General features: G+C 52.2%; 1 protein-coding gene across 2 annotated transcripts in view; it reads right to left on the reverse strand.

Annotated features, from left to right (window-relative positions):
• The window catches only part of NUGGC (nuclear GTPase, germinal center associated), a 37,979-nt gene that overhangs the window by 8,510 nt on the left and 4,018 nt on the right, over positions 1–25,451 (reverse strand). For both annotated transcript variants that reach the window (XM_079984065.1, XM_079984066.1), the window contains exons 3-19: positions 25,223–25,332; positions 24,758–24,829; positions 18,338–23,267; positions 16,191–17,403; positions 14,232–14,457; positions 11,942–12,154; positions 11,416–11,622; positions 10,499–10,680; positions 9,957–10,074; positions 8,888–8,977; positions 8,595–8,714; positions 6,908–7,130; positions 6,635–6,768; positions 3,472–3,657; positions 2,183–2,334; positions 846–1,005; positions 435–543 (exon numbers count right to left, since the gene is read on the reverse strand). In XM_079984065.1, the coding sequence (XP_079840191.1) occupies positions 435–543; positions 846–1,005; positions 2,183–2,334; positions 3,472–3,657; positions 6,635–6,768; positions 6,908–7,130; positions 8,595–8,714; positions 8,888–8,977; positions 9,957–10,074; positions 10,499–10,680; positions 11,416–11,622; positions 11,942–12,154; positions 14,232–14,457; positions 16,191–17,403; positions 18,338–23,267; positions 24,758–24,829; positions 25,223–25,332 (8,445 nt within the window). The remainder of the gene's footprint in view (positions 1–434; positions 544–845; positions 1,006–2,182; positions 2,335–3,471; positions 3,658–6,634; positions 6,769–6,907; positions 7,131–8,594; positions 8,715–8,887; positions 8,978–9,956; positions 10,075–10,498; positions 10,681–11,415; positions 11,623–11,941; positions 12,155–14,231; positions 14,458–16,190; positions 17,404–18,337; positions 23,268–24,757; positions 24,830–25,222; positions 25,333–25,451) is intronic.

Consider the following 25,451-nt stretch of genomic DNA (forward strand, 5'->3'; position numbering starts at 1 on the left):
CCAACTCTGCCCCCCAATACTTCCTTGCTGGCCTGGATCCTACCATACTGCAAAACCCTTCCAGCTTCCTCAGAGACTCCCCCCGCCCATCACACTTTGAGCGCTCTCCCCTCCTGGGGTTTCCATAAGGACATAAGAGCCTGCAGGATCAGGCCAGTGGGCCATCTGGTCCAGCACCCTGTTCTCACAGTGACTGCTACAGGAATGCAGGAATCTCGACAGACTGCCTCTGGGTCAGAAAGTTCCATAAGAGCTTAAGAGCAGCCTGCTGGGTCAGGCCAAAGGGGGCTCACTGAGACCCACATCCTATGGGAAACCCACAAGCAAGGTCTGATCTCCCCTCCTGGGGTTTCCAGCTGCCTCCCACCGTGGGGGCAGAGCAAGAGCCATCTCGGCCAGCAGCACACCCCCCCCCCAGCCCTTCTATTCTTCACCTGCATAAGCTGGCTCCATGCGTTTCCGGATCTCTGGCGTCAGGATGCGGGAAAAGCTCCTCTGCCTTTCAGTGATGTAATCCATCAGACTCAGGGTGAAGTTGAGCAACTGAGGGAAGAGTTCAGGAGCCCGGATGAGTCTTCGATCCACGTGGTCCCTCAAAAACCCACCACTCGCCCCATGTGACCCCAATGTGTTTGCAAATCCACTTTAAAAAACAACAGCTATTAAATTTGCACACTGTCCTTCATCTGTAGATCTCAGGGCGATTTGCAGCATAAAAAACACAAAATACAGAATAAAAACAAGAACGAAACAACAACAGCAGACAAACACAACCTAATAATGCCCGCCCCCCTGGACCTCAGGGGCAACCGAGGCAGAGGCCCCCCCCACTTCCCCAGCCTCACCCTCGCTGAAGCCGCCTCCATCTGCTGGCGGCGATAGATGTGTATTGCAGCTGCCAGCCCGCTGTGCTTGCAGAGCTTCTTCCGGAGGTCTTTGAAGAAGCGCCTTAGCTTGTCCAAGATGGCAGCAGCAAAGCCCTGAATGGACTCTTTCAGCTGACAGCTAGGAGGAAGCACATGCGCAGAAGGGTTGAGAGAAAGCCGGCTGGTCCAGCTCCCTCCTCCGGGTCCCCTTGCAAGGGCACAGCACCCACCTCCCCATCCCTGGCCTCCCCAAGTCCCATCCACGCAGCCTTTGGCCCCCAAGACCCTTGCAGGGGTGTCTCTGGCTGCCCCCCCCCAGCAGCAGCCACACAGCTCTTCCCTCCAGGGCTGCAACTCAGCCAGCCAGCCCTTCTCTGAGAGTGCCATTGGAGCTGGCCTCAGAACTCTGCGCCCAGACCAGTTGGTCAACTGGGAGGGAAGATTTTGTGCACAGGAGGAAGAGGAGGAGGGGTGCAGGTCCTCCCCCATGAATAAGGTTCACCCTCATCCTGCTCTGTTTCATTATTTATTGATATTTAGCCGAATGTTTCATTGACTGCTTCTCTGTTTCTACCAATGTACTTCTTGGCATGCTTCGTTTTTAAATTGTGGCACATGCATTTTCCCTCTTTGATTTATGTTACTGTGTTTTATGTTAACCACTTTGGGAATTCACATAGGAAGCAGTATCTAAATGTCGAGGATGACAGAACGGAGTCGCTCAGAAGGTTGCGGACTCTCCTCCCTTGGAGGTGTTCCAAGCAGAGGTCGAATGGCCACATGCCAGGGATTCTTGAGCTGTGATCCCTGCACTGAAGTGGACGACCCTCGGGGCCCCTGCCAACGCTATGATTCTATGATGGTAAAAAAAGGTAAAGGACCCCTGGATGGTTAAGTCCAGTCAAGGGCGACTATGGGGTTGCAGCGCTCATGTCACTTTCAGGCCGAGGGAGCCAGTGTTTGTCCACAGACAGCTTTCCGGGTCATGTGGCCAGCAGGACTAAACTGCTTCTGGCACAACGGGACACCATGATGGAAACCAGAACGCACAGAAACGCCATTTACCTTCCCGCTGCAACGGTACCTGTTTATCTACTTGCACTGGCATGCTTTCGAACTGCTAGGCTGGCAGGAGCTGGGACAGAGCAATGGGAGCTCACCCCGACACAGGGATTCGAATCGTCAACCTTCCAATCAGCAAGCCCAAGAGGCTCAGTGGTTTAGACCACAGCGCCACCAACGTCTCTTTTAATACTATGAGGACACCTAGCCTGGCCCCTCGTTCCCACGGCTGCCCCGAGCAAAATGGGACGTACTTGAAGACCTCGTTCCATGTCACAGCCAGGGCCTCCCAGATCGGTTTGGCGAGGTAGCTGTTGAAATCCACCACACAGTTGAGGGTCGGAGAGGCATAGAGACCGTGGTGGTTGCAGACGGCCCGGTACGTGGCATGTGGGTAGCCGTTCACCTGCGAGGGGAGGAACAGAGAGCGGAGCTGGCCAAGGCTGGGTGGGGATGTTCTCCGGGGGCAGAGGCATGGAAGAAAACCCCACAGAATCAGGCGACCAACTCAAGGACACAAATGGAAGCCTTCCCTGGCAGTTGCCAAACCAAGGAGGTGCAGGGTGGGTGCTTCCTTTGCGTGGCTCCCCTTCCCCACCCCCAGTTTGGGCACATGAGACTCTGGGCGCCCTCCCAAGGGGGCTCTAAGCCCCACGGAAAGGAGCAGGAGATGCAAGGAGAGCCTGCAGGGTCAGGCCAATGGCCCATCAACCCAGCATCCTGCTCTCCTGGTGGCTGAACTGTGGGACACCAGTGAGCAGGATTTGAGCCCAAGAGCCCTGCAGTTTCCACCAACCAATATTCAGAGGCGTCGCTGCCTCCCACACCTAGCAGTGCCGCAAGGGGGACTCCCTTTTATCTCTCCCGAATCTCCCAACATTCAGCGTCACGGGATGTCCACCCATTCCAGCCACTGTTAAAAGGATCCTGGTAGATTGTGCCCTTTGCAAAGCAGGCTGGCTTTTGTATATTATTCTTTAGAACAGTGTTTCCCAACCATGGGCCTCCAGATGTTTTTGGCCTACAACTCCCATCATCCCTAGCTAGCAAGACCAGTGGTCAGGGATGATGGGAATTGTAGTTCAAAAACAGCTGGAGGCCCAAGGTTGGGAAACACTGCTTTAGAAGAGGATCTGTATCCCGCTATATCATAGAAATGGAGGAATTTAGCCAGCAGTGGAGGCCAGGGTTCTGATTCCCTCCTGCCTTGTTTCTATCAGCCTTTCCCAGCCTGGCGCCCCAAGATGCTTTGGACTCCCCTAACAGCTGGACCTAATGGTCAGGGGTCCCTTTACCTTTAAGTCGGTGGTGGGTGGGGTGGGTGGGCATTTAAAGCATTGTTGGGGGGGCAGAGTGCTGCGCATCAACATCATATTTAAGTACAAACGAACACACAATAAATGTGGCTGCTGCTGTCTCAAGACCTGGGACTTGCTATTTAAAAAGGGGTTCATCTTTTAAAACGCCGGCCAACACCAGCTTGGTCCCCCCCCCCCACGCATTTTCTGTGGCACACAAGGCTTTCAGGAGGAGAGGAGCTTACAGGGCAGCCCCAGCTCCTGACGACGTCCTGGCACAGCTCCTTGGCCCTGCTGGTGCCCTTGGCCAGGCTGGAGAAGAGAAGGCCTTCCAAGCAGTGCCGGGTGTCGCGGAGGCTGCAGTCAATGGCCTCCTGGAGGAGGTTGGGGAGCTGCTGCAGAGACTGCCACACACTCTCCTGGATGTCGGTCTGGGAAGGAATAATAATAATAAAATTTTATTTATATCCCGCCCTCCCCAGCCGAAGCCGGGTTCAGAGCAGCTAACAACAGTAAAAGGAACAGAGTTTACATAAAATCACAATCAATTACAGTGGTGCCTCGCAAGACGAAATTAATCCGTTCCGCGAGTCTCTTCGTCTTGCGGTTTTTTCGTCTTGCGAAGCACGGCTATTAGCGGCTTAGCGGCTTAGCGCTATTAGTGGCTTAGCGGCTATTAGCGGCTTAGTAGCTTAGAAAAAGGGGGGGGGGAGGAAAAAAACTCGCAAGATCTCGCCCGACGTTTCGTCTTGCGAAGCAAGCCCATAGGGAAATTTGTCTTGCGAAGCACCTCAAAAGACGGAAAACCCTTTCGTCTAGCGAGTTTTTCGTCTTGCGGGGCACCACTGTAATTGAAATACATTCTAAAATCAATTCATTCTAAAATCAACTCAGAGTCAAATTAACGGCAACCATTGGGCTAGAGTTCTGTGAGGATTGCCAAAGGAGAGAAGAGGTCAGGCTGTGCCTTGGCCAAAGGCCTGGTGGAACAGCTCTGTCTTGCAGGCTCTGTGGAAAGATGTCAAGTCCCGCAGGGCCCCAGTTTCTTGTGACAGAGCGTTCCACCAAGTTGGGGCCACTACTGAAAAGGCCCTGGCCCTAGTTGAGACCAATCTAACCACCTTGCGACCTGGGACCTCCAAAATGTTGTTATTTGTGGACCATAAGGTCCTCCGTGGGGCAGACCAGGAGAGGCGGTCCCGTAGGGACGAGGGTCCTAAGCTATATAGGGCTTTAAAGGTTAAAACTAGCACCTTGAACCTGACCCTGGACTCCACCAGGAGCCGGTGCAGCTGGTATAGGGACGTGAGAGGCTGCAGGGCTCTCCGTAAGCAGCAACTGAGAGGCGACTCCGCAGGTTGAGGAGGACAAGCTGCACCCTTGCAGGGCACAAGACACACTGCACCCTTCTTCCAAACCCTCCTAAGAACAGTGGAAGAGCCTGGCTGCAGGATCAGGCCACTGGGGGCCTACCTAGGGGTGGAGGGAACTCCCTTAGCCAGCTCTGGAAAAAAGCAATTCATTTCCCAAAACCTGAGCCCCAATAGGACGCTGCTGGACCCCAGACTATTATTATTCACCGTATTTTTCGCTCTATAAGACGCACCAGACCATAAGATGCACCTAGTTTTTGGAAGAGGAAAACAAGAAAAAAAATATTCTGAATCCCAGAAGCCATAACAGCAAGAGGGATCGCTGTGCAGTGACCCCGCTTGCTGTCCTGGCTTATGGGACAGCCGCGCGCAGCCTCTCCTCTCCCGGGCTGGAGGAGCCTTCATCCCCTGCCCAGGAAAGGCTATGCACGGCTAAGGCTCCCCCAAGAGCCGCACTCCCTTTAATAATAATAATAATAATAATAAATTTTATTTATATCCCGCCCTCCCCAGCCGAAGCCGGGCTCAGGGCGGCTAACAATAATCAAATAATCAAACAATCAAATAATCACACATTCAAAATATTTCATTATAAAAATTAATTAAAATCAAATTAATGGCAACCGATTAAGCAAGATTCTGTGCAGGTTGCCAGAGGAGGGAGTCAGGCTGCGCCCTGACCAAAGGCCTGGTGGAACAACTCTGTCTTGCAGGCCCTGCAGAAAGATGTCAGGTCCCGCAGGGCCCTAGTCTCTTGTGACAGAGCGTTCCACCAGATTGGAGCCGCAGCCGAAAAGGCCCTGGCTCTAGTTAAAGAGCACGTGTAGTGTGTGTGCGGCTCTTGGGGGCTTTTCCCTGAGGAGGGCAGCCCTTCTCCCTCCTTGGGGAAAAGCCCCGAAGAGCCACACACACGCTCCACGTGGCCTTTTAAAGGGAGCGCTGAGCAGAGCCTGCCGTCTGCATTTGCTCCATAAGACGCACATGCATTTCCCCTTACTTTTTGGAGCGAAAAATACAGTAGCTGGTAATGCAGCAGGATCTTTTCTCTCTCTCCCCACCAGGCTTCCACTCACACCTGCCACCTCCTGGCCTCGGACGCTATTCTGGCTGCAGGAGATGCCCCTCCCATCGCAAATGATTCTGCGGCAGGGCAGGAAAGGAGAGGAAGTGTGCCTTATGCTCAGCACCTGGTTATACAGTGGGACCTTGGATCCTGAACGGCTTGGCTCCTAAATAAATTACCGTATTTTTCGCTCTATAAGACGCACCAGACCACAAGACGCACCTAATTTTTGGAGGAGGAAAACAAGACAAAAAATATTCTGAATCTCAGAAGCCAGAACAGCAAGAGGGATCGCTGCACAGTGAAAGCAGCAATCCCTCTTGCTGTTCTGGCTTCTGGGATAGCTGCGCAGCCTGCATTCGCTCCATAAGACGCACACCCCCCCTTACTTTTTAGGAGGGGAAAAGTGAGTCTTATAGAGGAAAAAATATGGTAGCTCCCGAATGCCGCAAACCTGGAAGTAAGTGTTCTGGTTTGCGAACATTTTTCGGAAGCCAAATGTCCAAGGCGAGTGCAGGAAGCTTCTGCAGCCAATCGGAAGCTGCGCCTTGGTTTTTGAACAGTTTCAGGAGTCAAACAGACTCCTGGGATGGATTAAGTTCGAGAACCGAGGTAGCACTGTAGTAGGACACGAGGCCTAAGACAGTTCTTCTCTGTCAGTTCTTCTCTGGAGAATGCCAGAGGTAGGCGTAATGTCCAAGGGGCCATATGCACTTGTCTCACGGCTTCTTTTCTGCATGCAATTGGAGCAAAGGGCAATTCAGGTTCTCCCCGATCGCCATTTGTTCCAATCCATCGCTAAAGAGCCGAGCGCAGAAAGGGGACAACCACGCAAACGCTCCAGCAGAAGTGTGGACAAGCCCTACGGTGGGAAATACAACTTTTAGTGCTCATCCTACTACAGGCAAGCTTCTAACCACTGCTGTTTTCATGAGAAAGAAGCCCGTTCCCAAGCCTTTGGCCCCTGCTCACCTCTGCCCTCTGGCTGGTCAGGTAATTCACTATTTGGCTGAGGACCCGAGCCAAGTCCCGGATGAGCTTCTGTGCCGCCTCCATGCTGTGCTTCAAGGCTGTGCGCATGGCAAACGCCTTCAAGGCCGGTATTTCTGGATAAAAGGAAAACAGGGAATAAACCTTCCTTCAGCTTCCGGAAGAAGTGCCCTGCGTGTCGACAAGAGGATGGGGTCTACCCACCGCAAACGGCCGCTGGTTTGTGGATCTGGCTTGCAGAGGGAAGAAGAGTACCTGTGTCCTGGGCGTCGTGGAAGACTTGAGGCTGCCCGTCTCGGATCAGCTTCCCGCAGAGCTTGAGATATTCCGTAGAACTGACTGTGAAGACCTGAAGCTTGCCGCAAAGGGATTCAACTTCCTCAGCGTTGCCAGAGTCCAACCTGGTGGCATCTCCTTCCTCCAGGTCTTCATCACCATCCTCCTCGCTCTCAGGAGATGCTGCTTTCCTGGTCATCTCCTACAAGAGGAAGCTCTGCCGTTATTAGAAGGTCGTTATATAAAGCCTGGGAAAGACATCGAAGGTGGTTAGAGCCCAAAACACCATGGTGGGTATCACCATCAGAGGTATTATCTGTGAAAAAGAAAACTACGGAAGGCAAATGGGCCACATATCAAGCAATTAGTAAAAGAAGATCAAGGCCAATTAAGGTCAAGACCATATGAAGAACTGAGCCAATATTGTAATACATGGCTACAATATTACCAAATTGATCACCTATTCAAGCAGGATAAGATTACCAGATTTGGCAAAGAAGAATCAAAATTACAAACAGAGTTATTAAAAAATCCTAAGAAGATATTATCTAAAATGTATAATCTATTATTAGAATGGGAATTAAAAGATGAAGAGGTGAAGGGAGTTAAGATTAAGTGGGCCAGAGATATAGGCCACACGATTCGATTAGACCAATGGGAGAAATTATGGAAACATGTTATCAAATTCACAGCCTGCATCACAATTAGAGAATATATAATGAAAATGATATACCAATGGTATTTAACCCCAGTTAAACTGGTGAAAATTTATAAATCAAAATCTAATTTGTGCTGGAGATGCAAAACAGAGAAAGGAACAACGTATCATATGTGGTGAGAGTGTGTGTATATCAAACAATTTTGGAGCGACATTCAAGAGGAACTTTAAAAAATGCTTAAAATATCATGTAATGAAAAAACAGAGGTGTTCCTTTTGGGAATTATATCCACTGACATTCCTGCCACTAGGAAACAAGTTTTCTTATATGCAACCGCTGTGGCCAAAATAATTATAGCAAAAAATTGGAAGGGAGAAAAAAGTCCCTCAATAAGAGAATGGCAAATAAGATTTTGTGAATACATAGAATTTGCAAGACTTACAGTAGTGGTAAGAGGCCAATCAGACCAAAAACAGAGAGGAGTGGACTTGCGTGAAGGAATACATTAAAAAACATTCTGGTATTAATACAGTCATACCTTGAGTTACAGACGCTTCAGATTGTGTTTTTTCGGGTTATGGACCAGCCAAAACCCGGAAGTACCAGAATGGGTTACTTCCAGGTTTCGGGGGTTGCCTATGTGCAGAAGCACTAAATCATGCTTTGTGTAGAATCACCGAATCACAACCTGCGCATGTGCAGATGCGCCACTGTGGGTTGCGAACGTCAGAAAGTCCTTCCTAATGTTTAGTAGGAATCTACTTTCTTTCCATTAGTTTGGGTCCTACTCTTCTGGAGCAGAATATTGCTCCGCCTGCCATGTGGCAGCCCTGAACCCTGCAGGCACAGGAGGACGGCCCCCATCTCAACTGCGTTTCATGAGTGTTTGGGGCAGCAGGTTCTCCCCCCGGCTAATGCCCCTGTGGACCTGCTGCCAAGGCTGCCTCACCAGGCAAGGCAAATGCCAGCATGCCGGCGCCTCGCTCACCCTAGCGGCTCAGTCCTACCTCCAGGCTGGCGCTGAACTCCAACTGAATCTGCTGCTTGGAATACTTATTCCGGGCCCGGACGCAGATCAGGCTAATCTCGCGGAGCTTCGCCTCCTTCTGCCTCTGCAAGGCACTGATCTAGACAGGAGAGAGGCAACAAGGGAGAAACTGAGGCACAAGCAAAACCAGACACAGCCACGAGAAGGTTGGGGGGGGGGGACCAGAAGGGCTTTCCCAAGCAAGGGGGAAACAAGGAGGACGAAAAGCAGCCGTGCCTGGGCTTGGAGGTGGCAGAGAGATACAAGACTCACTCTGAACTCCTTTTCCAGAAGGTCGTGGCGTCTTTGCAGCCAGGCTGAGTCGGAGGCATCGCATCCTGGTCTCTCCCATGGCGATGGCTGCTACTCAAAAACACACAGAGCGTTATCATCTGTGGCTTGTGATAGCAAGAGAGCAAAAAGCAGCCACTGCCCCAAAGGCCTGGCTAGAGTTTAGCCTAGAGAAACTGGGTTTCTTCCTGCCTCTGAGCACGTCTCTGGGGCTAAGCTGGATCTTTGTTGCCATACAGCTTTACCCAGGGTTGCAGGAATATCCAGCCTAGCAGGGATCAGGGCCGGCCCAAGACATCTTGCCACCTGAAGCAAACCACAAAATGCTGTCTGTCCCCCCGCCCAGCCAGGGAAGAAGCGGGGAGCGAAGATCAACACCAGGAACAAAGAGAGAATAAAGATCTGTATCATGATCCCCTGCCCCAGGGATCCTGCTGCCTCCCCCTGCCTCATGGGTGGTCCAGCCCTGGCAGGAACCAAACACACACAATTCACACAGGTGGACAAATTCTGCTTTGCTCAGTGCCAAATTTAAATTCTGAGTTGTTCTTTTTAAAATACAAAATTGAGATGGCCCTGGAGAAGAAGGCGCTCCCTCGACTCAGATGGGCCTTGCGAGACATCAGTAGCATCTCCCGCTCTCGGTCTGCTCATCTCGCAAGCCTTAAAAGCAGGCTCTGTCGAGAGGTGTGCAGAGTTTGGGCACAGGTCTCCCAACACAGAAGGGGCTGTCTTTCAAGAGGGGCAAGCAAGGCTGGTCTCCCGGGCCCAGATTCACCCCTCCAAGAGATAGCCAGAAGGCCACCCTGCGAGGCCATGGGAATAAGGGCCTCTTCCCCCTCCCCAGCACCAGCAGGCACAGGCCCCCCCCCCCGACTCAAGGGAGGGTGAATCACAGGGAGCTTTGCTCAGGACCCTCGGCATCTTCCAACTCTGCAGGTCTGTGAATCTCTCGCTGCAGCTGGTTCATCAGGGGAGCAAAGAAGGTTTCTGAAATGCCACATCCAGCTGGGCCAGGGAGAAACTGCTTTGATGGGTGGTTTTTACAAACCTCTTGCTGCAAAGATGCATAGAGCCTTTCCTTCTCCCTCTCGGCTTGCATTTTCTGATTATCCAGCTCTCTCACTTCATCTTCGATGGGCTGAATCTCGCTTCTCAGGTCCAGGTTCCTGCAAGATTTGGGCGACTGAGCACTTTCATGGGAAGCCCAGTCTCCCACTAGCTTTCCAGCAGCGCTGATGGGATGACAGAATCCTAGGCCACCCAACAGCTCAATGTCCTCCACTTGCTTTAGACTACAACTCCCATGATCCCTGGCAGCTGGCAAGGCTGGCTGTGGCTGATGGGCCTTGCAGTCCAAAACACCTGGGAGGGCTGCTGTCTCAGAGCATCCTCTGCCCCACGGGCCATTAAGCAGCCAGTCAAACCTGCCCCCCCCCCGGTCCAAGCACAATGCCCAGGCAGACTGGGATCTTTAAATCACCAACACAGCAGCTCACAACGGCCAAGCAAGAGCATTCCGTGATTTGGGGATGCCGATTTACGGTGCCTCTCTCTGCCCATCCACAACAGAGGAGCATAAACCAAGGTTACCTGACTATATCTGTAATGTTGAAGCTGTCCGACTTGGTGCAGACAAAAGCCAGGCTGCCGTACAGGCCGTCCATCAGCAGCTGCCTGCGCACACTCGCACTCAGGGTCTCCTTCGCCGTCTTGTCGTCCACGGCTCGGGTGATGCTGGCGACCACCCACACGGCACGGCAGTTCTTCAGGTACTGCGGGGGAGGGAGGAAGCGTCTGCTAAACCAAGGCGGCTCTGCCGACACGCGGCAGACCCGCAACCTGGCGGTTTGAGCAAAAGCAACACTACGCAACCGGGATCATGCCAGGGAGAAACGCTCCGGGGTCCAGCAGAGCAAAGATGTTGGCTATTTGCAGATTAGTTGCGCTACAGAAGACGTGCTGGGGAGACCACACGTTACAAGGAACGCAAAAGTAACTTTTGCTAGGTTTTAATAACAAAAACAAAATCTCCTTTTACAATACAGTGGTACCTCGGGTTACTTACGCTTCAGGTTACAGACTCCGCTAACCCAGAAATAGTACCTTGGGTTAAGAACTTTGTTTCAGGATGAGAACAGAAATCGCGGGGCAGCAGTGAGAGGCCCCATTAGCTAAAGTGGTGCTTCAGGTTAAGAACAGTTTCAGGTTAAGAACGGGCCTCCAGAACGAATTAAGTACTTAACCCGAGGTACCACTGTATATCAATAAGCACCAACCCATCTACCAGGGTACTGAGAGAGCTAGGTGCTGCTCTTTATATACTATACCTAAAAGCTTAATTAACATAACTTAACAGCACCTGCTATACTGCTTCACAGCTGTAAAACTAGATCACGTTATTCGCTCTGGCCCTCAAAGAAATACACATCTTGTGGAACCTTAAAATTTAAAGAGACCATTCAACAAACGCTTGTCCAACCCACAAACACACAGAGCCAGTTCCCCACCTCTTTGGCCACGCTGTCTCTGGCCGCGTTGGCGTCTCGGACGCCGGGCAAATCCACCAGCACAGCCCCCGTCCTCAACACTTCAGCCTTGGCGAGACGGATCCGAACGCATTTCACAATGGGCCAAAACTCCCCGCCTTTCATCTCTCGCAAATTGTCAGTTCGGGAATCAATGAACCTCTCGATGGCGGCGCGGAACTCTGTCGCCTGAAAGGGAAGCAGGGAGGTCAGAATCCGAAACCTGCCATTTCAAGATACGACTGGAACAAGTCAAAAAGCTGGAAGGGACCCCAAGAGTCATCAATAATAATAATAATAATAATAGTTTATTATTTATACCCTGCCCATCTGGCTGAGTTTCCCCAGCCACTCTGGCCCAACCCCCTGCGATGCAGGATCCGCCCCTAGCCCTTCAACTGGAGGGCTTGGTTTCCTTGATACGAAGCCAGTCTTCTCTGCTTACACTGACGCAACAAAGCCGATTTCAGGAGTTTCAAAGGTACATGCCAATAAACGCTTCACTTGCCGTCTCAGCGCAGACGTGTTTCACTGTCCCCAGGTACTGCGTCACCTCCTGCATCTCCTCCAGCTTCTCCAGCTCATCGACTCTCCCGTAGACGGCCTTCACGCGGCTGTAGGCGGCCCCAGCTTCCGTCTTGCGATCCGGGCAGCGCCTCTTCAGGTGGCCAAACTTGTCCTTCATGTCTTCAAGGAGAGCCTTTAGCTCCTTCTCCCACTCCTGCAGGAGGGAAAAACACCATGGAGAATGGAAGAGAGAAATAAATAATAATAATAATAATAATAATAATAATAATAACAACAACAACAATAATAACAATAATAACAATAATAATAATACAGTGGTACCCCGCAAGACGAACGCCTCGCAAGACGGAAAACCTGCTAGACGAAAGGGTTTTCCGTTTTGGAGGCGCTTCGCAAATCAAATTTCCCTATGGGCTTGCTTCGCAAGACAAAAATGTCTTGCAAGTTCCTGCGGGTTTTTTTCCCTTTTCCCCCCCTTTTCCTAAGCCGCTAAGCCGCTTATCAGCTGATCCGCTGATAAGCCGCTTAACAGCTGATCGCTAAAAGCCGCTAAACCGCTAATAGCGCTAATCCGCTAAGCTGTCAATGGGCTTGCTTCGCAAGACGAAAAAACCGCTAGACGAAGAGCCTCACGGAACGGATTAATTTCGTCTTGCGAGGCACCACTGTAATAATAATTTTATTTATATCCCGCCCTCCCCAGCCAAAGCTGGGCTCAGAGCGGCTAACAACAGTAAGATATTTCCAGTAAAATTACTCAAAAGCAACTCCCATCATCCCCAACCAGCACAAAGGAGCTGGGAGTCCAGTCTGGAGGGCACCAGGTTGGCAAAGGCTGCTTTGAAATAGAATCACAGAACCCTAGAGTTGGAAGGGACCCCACAGGGTCATCTAGTCCAACCCCTGCAATGCAGGAATCCCAGCGGGAGAGTCCCTGGCAAACAGCCCCCCAATCTCTGCTTGAAAACCTCCACGGAAGGAGAGTCCACCACCTCCTGAGGGAGACCCTTCCACTGTCAAGCTACTCTTGCGGTCAGAAAGTCTTTTCTGATGTTTACAGGGAATCCCCTTTCTTGTAACTTGAATCCACTGGTTGGAGTCCTATCTTTCAGAGCAGGAGTAAACCAGCTTGTTCACTCTTCCATGTGACAGCCCTTCAGATATTGGAAGATGGCTCTCATCTCCTCTCAGTCTCCTCTTCTCCAGGCTAAACATACCCAGCTCCTTCAACCATTCCTCATAAGGCTTGGTTTCCAGACCCCTGATCATCTTCTGCACACCTTACAGCTTGTCAATACATATATTTGTTTAATGGCATTATGATTGAAATAAAAAAAAAAAAAATAAGGTAATATATGTATGTGTGTGTGTATATATACACACAAACCCCCCCCACACACACACAATAAATGTTCATAACTGCATATATAAACCATACGACTGAAACCCCACAGAAAAAGTCCTGAAACCATTTTGTCCCTCCCAAATTGACCGCAAACATTTCTCTGCAAGGTTGAAGGAAAATGGAAAAGCCTCCCCATTGTCTTTTCGCTCACAAATCCTGTCTTAAGGGCATGTCTGTGTATGAATAGGGTGAGCCTGTGACCTGGCTCAGGAACTAAGTATTTGTCATTACAAAAGACTGGCCAGGCTCCCCAGGGTATCCAATCAAGTGAGCATTAACAGGTAACTTGCCAGACAGGAGATGGCCTTGTGGTCTCTTCCAACTCTATGATTCTATGATATAAACAATGCACTCAGATTTCTGTTGTAGACCACCCTTTCTGTGATGTAGGTATGATGTTTGGGGGGGTTGTCTTGAGCACCAGGGAAGGCAATTTAAAATGTCTATATAGGGGTGGGCACACCTGGGTTCTGTGTCCTCCTCCTTTCCTGCGTGTGAGAGGAGCACCCTGTTGCAACAGATCAATAAAGATCAGGCTTACTAGCTGCTTTGCTTCTCAATATTCTCTGGTTGGCCTCTGTTATTTTCTCCGACCGATGGAGAACCTACAAAGGACTCTAGAAGGGCTCTTGCATTCCCCATAAGGGAATGAGGGCAGATTTTTGTTTATTACATGATACTGAGGCAGTTTTATTTACAATTCCTTCTAGAACGCCCCCAGGCTGCTTTGTTCCCCTCCGCTCCCCACTAGCCCCTTCCAGGTTGTCTTAGTCTCCGGTGCCCCCACGGACCCCAACTCAGGAGACCAGCCCCCGCAGAAGAGAGCTGGGGGGGGGGGGACCTGCCCCCTGGCCGCCCAACCTACCTCTCGGGAGAGAAACTCCACATCCGCCTCGTAGGGGCTGCTCCCCTCCGCCCGGGAGACCTCCACCACCACGGCGGTGCAGGCTCTCATGGCCGAGGTGGGCAGCACGGCCTCCTCGTCCAGAAGGGCGTTCAGCAGGCAGCTCTTCCCTGCCCCTGTGTTGCCCACCACTGCGATGTGGGTCTGGGGCATCTGGGTGGCCTTCTGGAGAGACTCAACCTGCTCTCTTCAGGGGAGGAAGAAAACGAAGAATCAGCAACCAGCAGCTTCACTCTAATACGCACACAGTTTAAATTCCATTGACGTTTGATTTCCTTTTTAAACAGTTATCTTTGCGGGTGTAATGTGGGAAATGGGTGAACCCGTGTTTTGAGCAGCCCAACCGGCCTCATTCCTGGAACTATTGGCACCAGGCCCCCAGTTTGGTTCCTATTCAAGGAATCCATTTCAGCCTTCATGGCATTAAGCCATGGTTCAGCATCTTTGGAGGTTAATTCCTGCACCTCTTTGAAGCTTGAAGGTTCCCACACCTTCTCTGAGCTACCAAGAACAGCCGTTGCCGTCTTAGCAAACTCATCAGCAAATCTCTTTGGAGGTTTGCCTTTTGTGGCCCTTTCAGATCTGCGTACTAGAGGCAAGGCTTCTGCACTCCTCTCCTCTTTCTTAGGAGAAAAGTGGCCGGTGGTGAACAGTGGTTCTTCCAGTTCAGTGTCAGACGCATCAGATGGTCTGACTGAGGCCTTTGCGCTCTTGAGGTCTGCTGTGTCATCGTTGTCACTGACAACAGCAGCAGCGCCGCCCACTGAGCTGGAATCTGAACTCTGATCATCACCCTCAGCTTCCTCATCATCCTCGTCCTCTGAGTGACTCTGGGAAATTCCCACATTTTCCTCCTCCTAATGTCTGGGTTAGTTCAGGGTTCTGCAGCCAGCTGCCCTGGGTGGCCAAGAAGCAGTTCAAGGCCAAAGGGCCTGAGCAGGACTCCTCCTCTAAGAAACTGGTATGAAGCCAAGGCCGCCTCCAGCAGCACGGACAAGAGGGAGAGGGATTTGCTCAGAAGAGGAGATGAAGGGGACATGCGGTTTGGTTCAGAAGAGCACGGAGAGCTAAGGAGCTAGTGGATCTCTCTTGTGTCTTTACAAGGTTTACTTCTAAGACCAGAAAAACAGTAGATTGGTTCATGATCTCTTAAAAGTTTATGTGGCTAGGGTGTTTGTGCCATGAGACGATAAACACTTTATACTCTGAACTGAACCTAGTGGGAAAGGAGGTTTTTTTAACCAGGAACTCTGGAAAAGGTTGACTCCTGGGAAGCAGGAAGACTCGTGTTCTGCTGGAGCTGCGCAAACTCTGCTGATCACATCTAAGCCACACCTCACCTTCTGGGCGCTCTCTCTCTTTCCCGCACAAGATTTACCATTATTTAGTAGGAAGTCAGGTTGCTGAAAGTATTGGAGCCAAAGCTGATCCATTTAATTAGAGAAAAACTATTTCTGACCCCTTTTGGACTTTTTGTGTGGAAAGTAAAATGAACTCATGATATTTAGGTTTGAAAACTGGAAAAATACTGGTTTATAGAAGGTAGAATAAATAAAAATTTGTCCAGTAGCACCTTAGAGACCAACTAAGTTTGTGCTGGGTAAAAGCTTTCGTGTGCATGCACACTTCTTCAGATATCTGAATTATTTTTTTCCAACTGCGTCAGACCAACATGGCTACCTACCTGAATCCAGAAGGTAGAATAGTTAGACGGTATCATGGAGCAAATGTTTTGATTATTTTTTTTAATGTAACTGGCAGACAGAGAACGAGACACCCTTTTTCTTTTCCTTTCTTCTTCTCTCCCCCCATACATCCTTCTCTCTCTCATTTTCTTGTTTGTATACAGATTTTTTAAATCTTGTATCATAAAAAGCTGTAATAAAAATTTACAACTAAAAGAAAGTGGGAACATTTTACCTCCACTTCTCCATATGCAGCCGGTCTATCCCTTCCAGGGACTCCAGGGACTGCAAGGTCTCTCCGAGGACAGACTGGCACTCCTGCAACTGAAACTCCACGTCTTGCTCGCAAGATGCCCAGTCTTTCAGGGCATCACTCTGTGCTCCAGCAGCGTAAGGCCAGCGGTCGCTCTGTGACTGGGTACCAGAAGCCCCGGGACGGCCGCTCGACTTGGAGGAAGAGCCTGCGTCTTCAGAGCCCGGAGGGGAAGGGCAGGGCACAGACTCACCGTCGGAGCCCCCCTGCTCCCCATCCAACTGCCCCGTCACCTCAGCCTCCCGAGGTGCAGAAGGCCCGGCACCATCTCCTGACACGGAGGAGTCTCTTTTGGAGCCCGGAGAAGGAGGACAGGCCACAGATTCATCGTCTGAGCACACGCGCTCCGTATCCAGCTGCGAGCTCAACTCAGTATCTTCTAGCCAACAAGGAAGGAGCAATCGGTCTCTGTTTCCAAAGTCTCCAGAGCTTGAGAAACTCTCTGGCTGCCTGTTTGCTGAGGCTTTGGGTTTATGCAGGACTGTGATGACTGGGGAGCAAGCCGTGGGGTACGCTGTGTCGCAGCTGGGGCCGTCCTGACTTTCTCCAGGACCACACGGGTCCTTTTCTTCCTTGAAGCGCTGAGAAACCCAAGGCGCACCTGCCAAGAAACCCAGAGCGGAGGCGCCATCTTTCTGTTTTGAGGGGCTGCAAGCAGGCACCTGATCGCCAGACACACCTGTGACCAGCAAGGGGTTCCCGGGAGCTTCTTGCGGAGGGCTGCTGGAGTCCTCAGGTCCTTCCCATCCTGCCCCACGGCTGCCGCTGATCAGGTCCTGCTCAGGATCTTTCCCGATGCTCCCAGCCATGCCGGCAGAACCAGGATCCTCAGAGGCGGGCAGAAGCGAGCCTGGTCTGTTCAGCACCAAGGGATGCTCACCTGGATTGCTCACCTGAGTGGGGCTGGAGCAAGAAGCAGCCAGATCTTTGCTCTTCACGTCACCCAACAGGGGGCAGCTGGCTGGCTCACAAGCCGCAGCTGCAAACACTGTCCTGGAGGGAGAGGAAGTGAGATTTCCACCGCTGTCTTGGCAGAGATGCTCTTTGCAAGGCCACTGTGGATGTTCCACGTCTCTCCTCGCATCAGGAGACGATAATGCAGAAGGTGGGTCAACACCAAGGTCACACTCCATATCTGAGGAGAGAATTTTGGAGCAAGGTGGCTGAAAAGGTTGCGGTGGGACCACTGCAAGCATTCCTAGAAGTTACAGAATGTCTAAACCTTCGTCGTTCCCTTGGTTCCATAAAACCATCCTCAGGTCCCCCTTACCCTACACTATAAAAAACGTTCTTCAGAACAGCAGTTTGCACGACTCACTCAAGAAAATTCAGGACAGCAACTATGAATTGCAGGCTTATTTAACATCCAGTGAAAACTATTCAATATAATTAATTCAACAGAATTGATGGAGCTTGGTTCTGGGATATGAGCTTTTTGAAGTCTGATAAGTCGTTTGCACCTCCAGTGCCCCCCTGCTGCCCCCCTAGGTAATCCCCCCTAGGGGGCAGCACTGCCCACTTGGGCAACCACTGGTCTAGACCCCTTCCAGTCTGGACTCAACTGGCCTCGATGTCCTGATGGGTGATGGCCTTTATCCAGAGAGGGACGGTGGAAGAGTGATTTCTACAGTGTCTTCCAGGGGCTTCCGACACCATCTGCTATGGTGGTCCCTCCTTTGCCCTGTCATTTCCCCCCAGAAAACCAATCTTTGGAACTGAATTGGAGCAAATGTCATTCCAGAGAAAACTCAGCTGACATTTGCTCCCATTCAATGGTAAAGAACAGGTTTTCGCAAGAGGCAGAGCAAGTGCAAGTCTGGATGAGCCCTAAATTGCCCTCCACCTCCCACTGCCTCATAATAATAATAATAATAATAATAATAATAATAATAATATACTGCCCATCTGACTGGGTTGCCTCAGCCACTCTGGCTGGCTCCCAACAAAAATTAGCAAAAGCCAAACACAGCACCACACACTGAAACCTTCCCTGATCAGGGCTGCCCTGGAGAGACAGGCCCAATCCGTTCTGCCTCCCTTCCCCCTTCAGAAGATGCTTTGAAACATACCTTGGCACGATGAACCTCCAGGGCTTCTCTGGAGAAGGGCTCTCTCTGGCCTCTGACTAAGACCCCCTGTCTCCATTTCCATCACCACCTCTTGCTCTTCCTCCTCCCCATCAGTTGTGGGGCTCATAGAGGGGGCAGCCCATCCAGACCCCTCTACACTGGGAGCCTCGTTGCCGCCCTCTCCCTCGAAGGTGCCACCCTCTTCTTGGAGGGCGTGAGCGTCACATTCACCGGGAGCAAAGCTGATGGGACAGTCAGGCTCAGATGGGGGGTCACCGCTAGGAGTTGGGGTGCTTTCCCTGGGGGACACAGGCTGATGGGACGGTGTCCGTGGGTCTTCGTCAAACCAGTCCATGTCAGAAGTTTCTGGGTCAGAGGAAGAATCTGGTTCCACATTTGCCTCGGCCCCCTTCCCCACCCAGTCAGAACCCCCTGTGGGGAGCCCATCGCCTTCTGCCCCAGAAGCGTCTCTGCCAGGCGGCCTGGGAGAACGTTCACAGGGGTGAGATTCAGCTGAACTGTTGGAGATGTCTGAGAAGAAAAAGTCCATGTTCTTCTGACTGGGAGCACTTTCTGCCTCAGGGGACTTTGCAGGAGAGCTAGGGGGAGAATTCTGTACCCCCGAACACACAGACAACTGGAAGCTCTCCTCTTCTGAGAAATAGGTATCCCACACGCTCTCCGGAATAGGGTCGGACGTGTCTTTGTCTTGTTCATGAGAGAGGCGGCCTGACTGGCCAGACAGGGTGCCAGGGGTTGAACCTGGTTCATCCAGGGAGGGATCCTGAGACTGGACTTTGCTGACTTCCTCTTCACCTGAGCTTGGACGTCTCCCAGCCTCTATGATCTCGGCCGACTGGCAATCCTCCCCTCCAGCAGTTTCAGCTTCGTCTGCCTTTTCGTTTTCGCTTGCTGGCTTATCGGAGCAAAGTGTGTTTTCAAAGCACCCTCTCGCCTTCTGGGCATAGCTCTCCCCATTCTTCTGTTCTGCTTCGCCCAGGGACAGGGTTGCCTGGCTGTCGTGCTGGTTTGGAGGCTTCCCTGCAGCTCTGCCAAAGTGGCCCAGAAGCCCTTCTGGGTTCAGAGGAGCAGGAGGTGTCATGGTCAAAGGGTCAAGTGTAGATGCCCGAACTGAAACAGGATCCAGCAGGCAGAGCCTCTCCTCACACAAAGAATCATTTTCCAAGCTGGTCATCCTGGCGGCCTGATCTTCACTGAAATGTCTTTTTCTGAAGGAAGAGGCTTTTGACTCTTCCTCTTCCTCCTCCTGCAAAAGTCTTCTGCAATGCCCTGAGCCATCAAAAGCCTCACCAAACTCCCCAGAAGGGTCTGAACCACCTTCCTGTTGGCACCCATCTCCTGGGCACGGCACTGTTTCCATCTCTTGATGCTGGAGTAGCGGCGCTTCCGCTCCTCCCTTCAGGAAACCTGCCTCTTCCCCTGGAGTGCGGCTGGCAGGTGTTTGACAGCCCGAAGACTCTCTGATTGTTTCTCCATCTTCAAGAGATGCACCTGAGATTCCCACTCTGAGTTGGCCAGGAAACTCATCATCCGCCAGCTGATTGTCTCGAACAAGATCCGAACCAGAATCTCCAGGACTCTCTGGGGCTTGATCCTCTGCACCAAATTTGGCATCGCTTTCTGCCAGGCAAGGAGATTCCACAGGAAGGCAGGCAGGATTGACAGCCACAAGGTCAGCTCCTTGGACAGCTCGATCCTCCAGCTCTTCTCTCCCCACGGCAGTTCTCGGCAAAGGAGGAGATTCTCCCCCCACGGCCACCTCTGGGTTGTGGGTCTGAGGTACAGCAGCTAAAGCATCTTCTGGGTCACAGCATACCTCATCGTGGGAAGAATCATTTTGTTCCAAACCAGCATCCAACATCCCCGAACCCTCTGGCGGCTCAGCACTTGCATCACATGACTCGCGAGCTGCGGATTCCTCAGGTAGCTTCCTCCAGGCCTCGTGATTCTCTGAAACTCTGTCTGAATGCCAAAGCAGACTTCTCCCTCTCTGAAGGCTACCTCTGTCCTCCTCCTTCTTTCCAACTTCAGAGCCAGAGAGGAGCAAGCTGAGCTGACGGCCGCAAGAGGAATCTGGGACCTCTGCAGCGTCAGTGTGGGTCTCCCTGGGGGCGTCTCCAGCAGTGACCCCCTTTCCGGCCCCAGGGCTTCCAGAGCCAGCACTAGGAGTGTCCAACGGGAGGCTGCCTCTTTCCTCGGTGCAATGGCAGCTCTCGGGGGTCTGTCCAAGCCCAGCCCCTTCCTCCCCAGAGTGGCCCCTTCCATTCTCTCTTTCGGGGTCTGCCCGCTCAGCAGCCCCGTTTCCTTCACAGGCTTCCTCCCAAACGCAGCCTTCCATGCGGGAGTCTTCAGGGTAAAACAGCTCTCTCCCCACATCGGTTCCCCATCGGGGCTTCACCGCAAAGTTATCTTCCAGATCCTCAGGCCCAGGAGGCTGCAGCTGTTGCTGAACAGGTGCAGGAGACTTTTGCTGGCGTTCCAGGTGGGCAGAGGTCCCAAGAGGCTCGTTCTGGTCAGGATCCACCTTCGTCCCATCCGAGCATCTTGCCCTGACACTGCACTCTTGGGCCTCAGCTGCACTTTCTCCATTCGGGTCCATACCGTCTTCCCTGCCAATGCCACCTTGGTGGGCCAAAAGGTGACCCTTTTTAGCTTCCAAGCTCCTTCCTGCTTCCTTTTCACTTGCCTGAGAAGACACCTCTGTGTTTGCACAGTAACTTTCCGTGTGGGAGACCCCTCCCTCTTCAAGGTCACCTTCACTTATCTCAGGAGGAGCAAACTCCCTGGTCTTTCTTCCCTCCGAGTCTGGAGAGGATGGCGCCCAGCTCCCACCAGGGCTTTGGAGGGTCACTTCAGCCCTGGCGCTGCCAACCATCTCCTCCTGCACCGCATCTGGACTCAGATCTCTCTCCAGGCCACCTTCTCCATTGGCTTCATCTTGGCCACCAGCTGCCCTGACGCTCCTTCCTTCCCTCTTCACCTCCCTGCCCTCAGGAAGATCATTGTTGTCCATCTCCTCTTGGCATTCCATCTCACCGTTGATGACACAACTGGACTGTCCGGACAACCCAGCCAGCGACGCACCACCAGTAACAGTTTCAAGCAAAAGCCCATCATTTTCACTCATCCCTCCTTCGGCCTCAAGGATGGAATCAGCGGCACAGTCCTCTTGGCCTCTGTCAGGTCCAGCACATGCATGCTCCATTCTCCGTTTGCTCACAACAACAATGCCCTCCCCCCACTCTTCAAAGGGAGGTGTCTTTCTTTTGGGAACGACCCCACAGAAAAACTTTCCATTAACATCCCCTGGATGTCCCAGCGTTTCAACAGACTCTTCAGGGATCTCCCCTCCTGCCAGGGGACGGGTGGTTGAAGGCAATGCGGCCACCATAGCAGTCCCCTCCTCATTAGCTTCTGGTAGATCTCCTGAAGACAGGATCTCCTGTGTTCCTCCAGAAGATGCCACAGGATCCTCTTCTACTTGTGGGGAGAACTCGCCCTTGGCCTGCTCACTGTCAGATGGGGCACCTACTTCTGGAGTTCTGGGCGGTTGCTGAAGGAGCCCCTCCGTCACCTTCTCCGTGTTTAACTTGCTGCCATCGTCACAAGCCATTCCGCCGGGGTCGTCTTCTTTCAAAGGCTCTGCAGTCTTTACACCAAACTTCCTTCTTTTTGCACACTCAGTCTGGGTTCCCACTTCGGCATAAGACCGTTTTGCAACGCAGACCTTGCCACTTGCTGCCTCTGCATCCCCTGAGCCCGACTCTGGCTCAAGGAAACTGCCCTCTCCAGCAGCAGCAGCAGCAGCAGGAGGAGGAGGAGGAATGTCCATCGCTAGCAGGCTTGCATTTGCAGGGGGCGCTGTGTCCATGTTGTCACTGCTGTCAGAAGCCCACTCCTGCAAGCTGATTTCGTCGTCACTCCTCCGGGTCTCACAGGACAGGTTCTTTGGCCGCAAAGCGGGGCTCTCTCTCTCGGAGTCAAACTCCTCTGGACTCCACTTTGCAGAAGAGTCACTATCCAGTAAGTCGCCATCTGTTTCTTCAGCAGAAGAAAAGTCATCAGAAGCTCTGCTCGCTGCATCCAGCTCAGCCTCCCCTGATTCAGCGGGGAGCTGTGCCAAATTCTGCACAGTGAGGTTGCTTGCTCCGTTTTCTGACCAGCCAGAAGCTTCAGGTAAGGCCTTCTCCCTAGAGCTCTCCTGGTGTTCGTCTCTGGGGCTCTGAATTTCCATTCTGCTTGCAGCCCCTCTGACTTGCACCTGGGCATCAGGTCCACCTGTGTCTTCAGGGCCTTGATCCACGTCCACCTCCCTCATCTCTTCAGCGTGGTCAGAGTCACCAGGAAGCAGCTCTTCTGTGCTGGAAACAGAGAGCTCAGAATCCCCCACCGGAGAGACGCCTGGGACCTGTGGCTGATCCTCCGGGAGCCCGGCTGCTGCGCTAACTGATACTCCGCTTTGGGGGTCATCTGCAACGGTCTCCTCGCTGCCACTTGGGCTGGAGGGATTCTTGGATTCTGGACTTCCCTGAGAGAAGGGGAAGTGTGTCGTCTCAAGGCTGCTCCAGGGAGAAGATTCTGTGGTGGTGCGCGATCCCTCCCCAGGCACAGCAGAACGCAGAAGCGGAGGGACAGGCCTGGGAGCATCTCCCGGGGCAGAAGGAGGCAATGTCCCCAGCGTCGGCTGACCAGGTGCTTCTGGCAAGCTGGAAGTCGGGTTAAGAGAGTTTATGGATGCTGACGCTGCAGCTGGAGGCAGGAATGAAGCTGCAGAGGACGGATTGCTGATGGCCGGATGTTGGTGGGCAGAACCAGGCAGAGCGCCAGGTGGGTCCCCTGCAAGTGTGGGTGCAAATCCCACCCTTGAGCTCACTGGCACCGGTGCCCCAGCAGATGCCAACGCAGGAAGCTAGATGGAAGAAAGGAATCAAGATGTTAGAATGGAGCGTGGGTTACTCACTGCGAAAACAACTTCCTTACAGCACCACATGGCCCCTGAAGCTGGGGGTTGTGTCCCTCTATCAGCCCAGTCAGGAAACCTCCGTGGTTATTTTGCATAGTTCCTCCTCCTGCTGGCATCTTGATTGAATGATGGGTTTACTTATGAGCTGAGCCCAAAGCAGCTTTACAGCAAACATTCAAAACATCAATATACAGAGCAGCGGAGATACAAATATGCAACATGCAGAGCACGTCAGTTTTCCTTGCTGGCGAAACCCTATGGAGATTTGAGGACCTGTGAGTTCAGCCTGTAGAGCAAAACAACCCCAACTGGGTACCAACCTGCACTGACCTAAGAAACAAGAAACACATCAGAACGTGTAATGTGAGAACCTAGAGAGGATGTGGATGTGAGGGGTGAGGGTGGCTGTATGAAGAAGAGAAGAGTTTGGATTTGATATCCCGCCTTTCACTCCCTTTAAGGAGTCTCAAAGCGGCTCACATTCTCCTTTCCCTTCCTCCCCCACAACAAACACTCTGTGAGGTGAGTGGGGCTGAGAGACTTCAGAGAAGGGGGACTGGACCAAGGTCACCCAGCAGCTGCAGGTGGAAGAGAGGGCAAGCGAACCCGGTTCACCAGAGTCCACCGCTCTGAACCACTACACCACACTGGCTCTCATTTATGGCCCCATTTGCCATAAAAAGGCCTTATCAGAGAAAGCAACTGCATCATAGACATTCAGCCTCTGTGAAACAAGGGAAGCTTTCAGGATACCTAAAAGACCTCCTTCCTGTGGGATCACAGAACTTTGGGGCAAGAGCCTAGCATCCCTGCCTCAGGTGCCCCAAAACTTCCTATCCACTCTGGCCCTGTCTTAAATCCCCCAGGACATTATACTTCAGGAAGCAAATGCAGACACAAGGCTAAGAGGCCGGCTTCCTTGTGCACGCCAGAGAGCGGGGAACCTCCAGGCAAGGTCCTGATTCAGCGCTGCAGCGGTCCTCGCGTGGCCCCCGTGCCACGCCCATCCGCCCCACACCTGCCGTCACAGGTGGAGTCAGCTCTGGGGCAGGTAAAGGCACATTGGGGAGCAATAAGCAGGAGCCCTGGGCAAGGGAGACTAACAGGCAGACCCTTGTAAATTTGGCAAGAAGCAGAGGCCCACCTGGGAGGTCCTGAGGGGAGCCAGTCACTGCCTAAAGCAGGGCTGGCCACAAACCCCACTTCTGTGCCCCACACAATCCAAAATCAAACCATACAGATAAAGGAAAAACCTTCCCCTGACGCCCTGGGGATGGGGGGCAATGGAGAGATAGGTAGCCCCCACCACCTGACCAGGTCGCCTGTGGGGGTTGTCACTGGGATTGACTCCCCGCCCCCCAAGTGCTGCTTTACACCCACCCACCCCACTGCTGCACCCATGGAGAAAACAAGGTGTCTGCGGTTTTCCATTTTACCCTTCGGGGGAAAGGTCTCCTCTGTCCACACAGGCCTTGCACTTGCTCCACACTGCAGCTGCACGGCTCAAACTGAAAAGGGAAGCAAAGTGGGGAGAAGGAGGATTAATTAACATTAGAAGAGCCCTCCTGGGTCAGCCCAGCCAGTCCAGTCTCTCCCCAATCAAATTTTGAACATTGTTCTTTCCATGCCCTCCTTGAGCTTGCAGGAATAGCCCACACCAATAAAATAATTGAAGGTGTGAGCAGGGCAGAGGGAGGGTGCACGGGGGTGCCCTCTGGCCTACTGCAGGGAGGGGGGTGAGCACACCAAGGGACTCGGGGGCCACACCAAGGAGAGCCACAGGACTTGTGCATTGCGAGGGGGGCTGGACTAGAGGACCTTTGGAGACCCTCACAACTCTACAATTGTATGATTCTATCTCAGACAGACAGGTAAATGTGCAAAGGAAGGCAGAGTCCTACCAAGTAATAAAACGGAGAATTTGGCTGCCGGACGCGACTCCCGGGGTTAACGCTCCTCCAGCACGGATGCCCAAAAGTAACCGTATCGCCTTCTTGCAGCACGACTTTTTCTGCGTAGAAATAAGATTTGAAACAATCAGTTTAAAGGTTTAAAAACAACAGCAAATCTCCTTTGGCCATGCTTCTGATCCAAAAGCAAATACACCAGAAATATGTCTGTTTTTTTCTC

This window comes from Podarcis cretensis, assembly GCF_951804945.1.
Source record: "Podarcis cretensis genome assembly, chromosome: 7".
In the NCBI taxonomy this organism is placed as follows: Eukaryota; Metazoa; Chordata; class Lepidosauria; order Squamata; family Lacertidae; genus Podarcis; species Podarcis cretensis.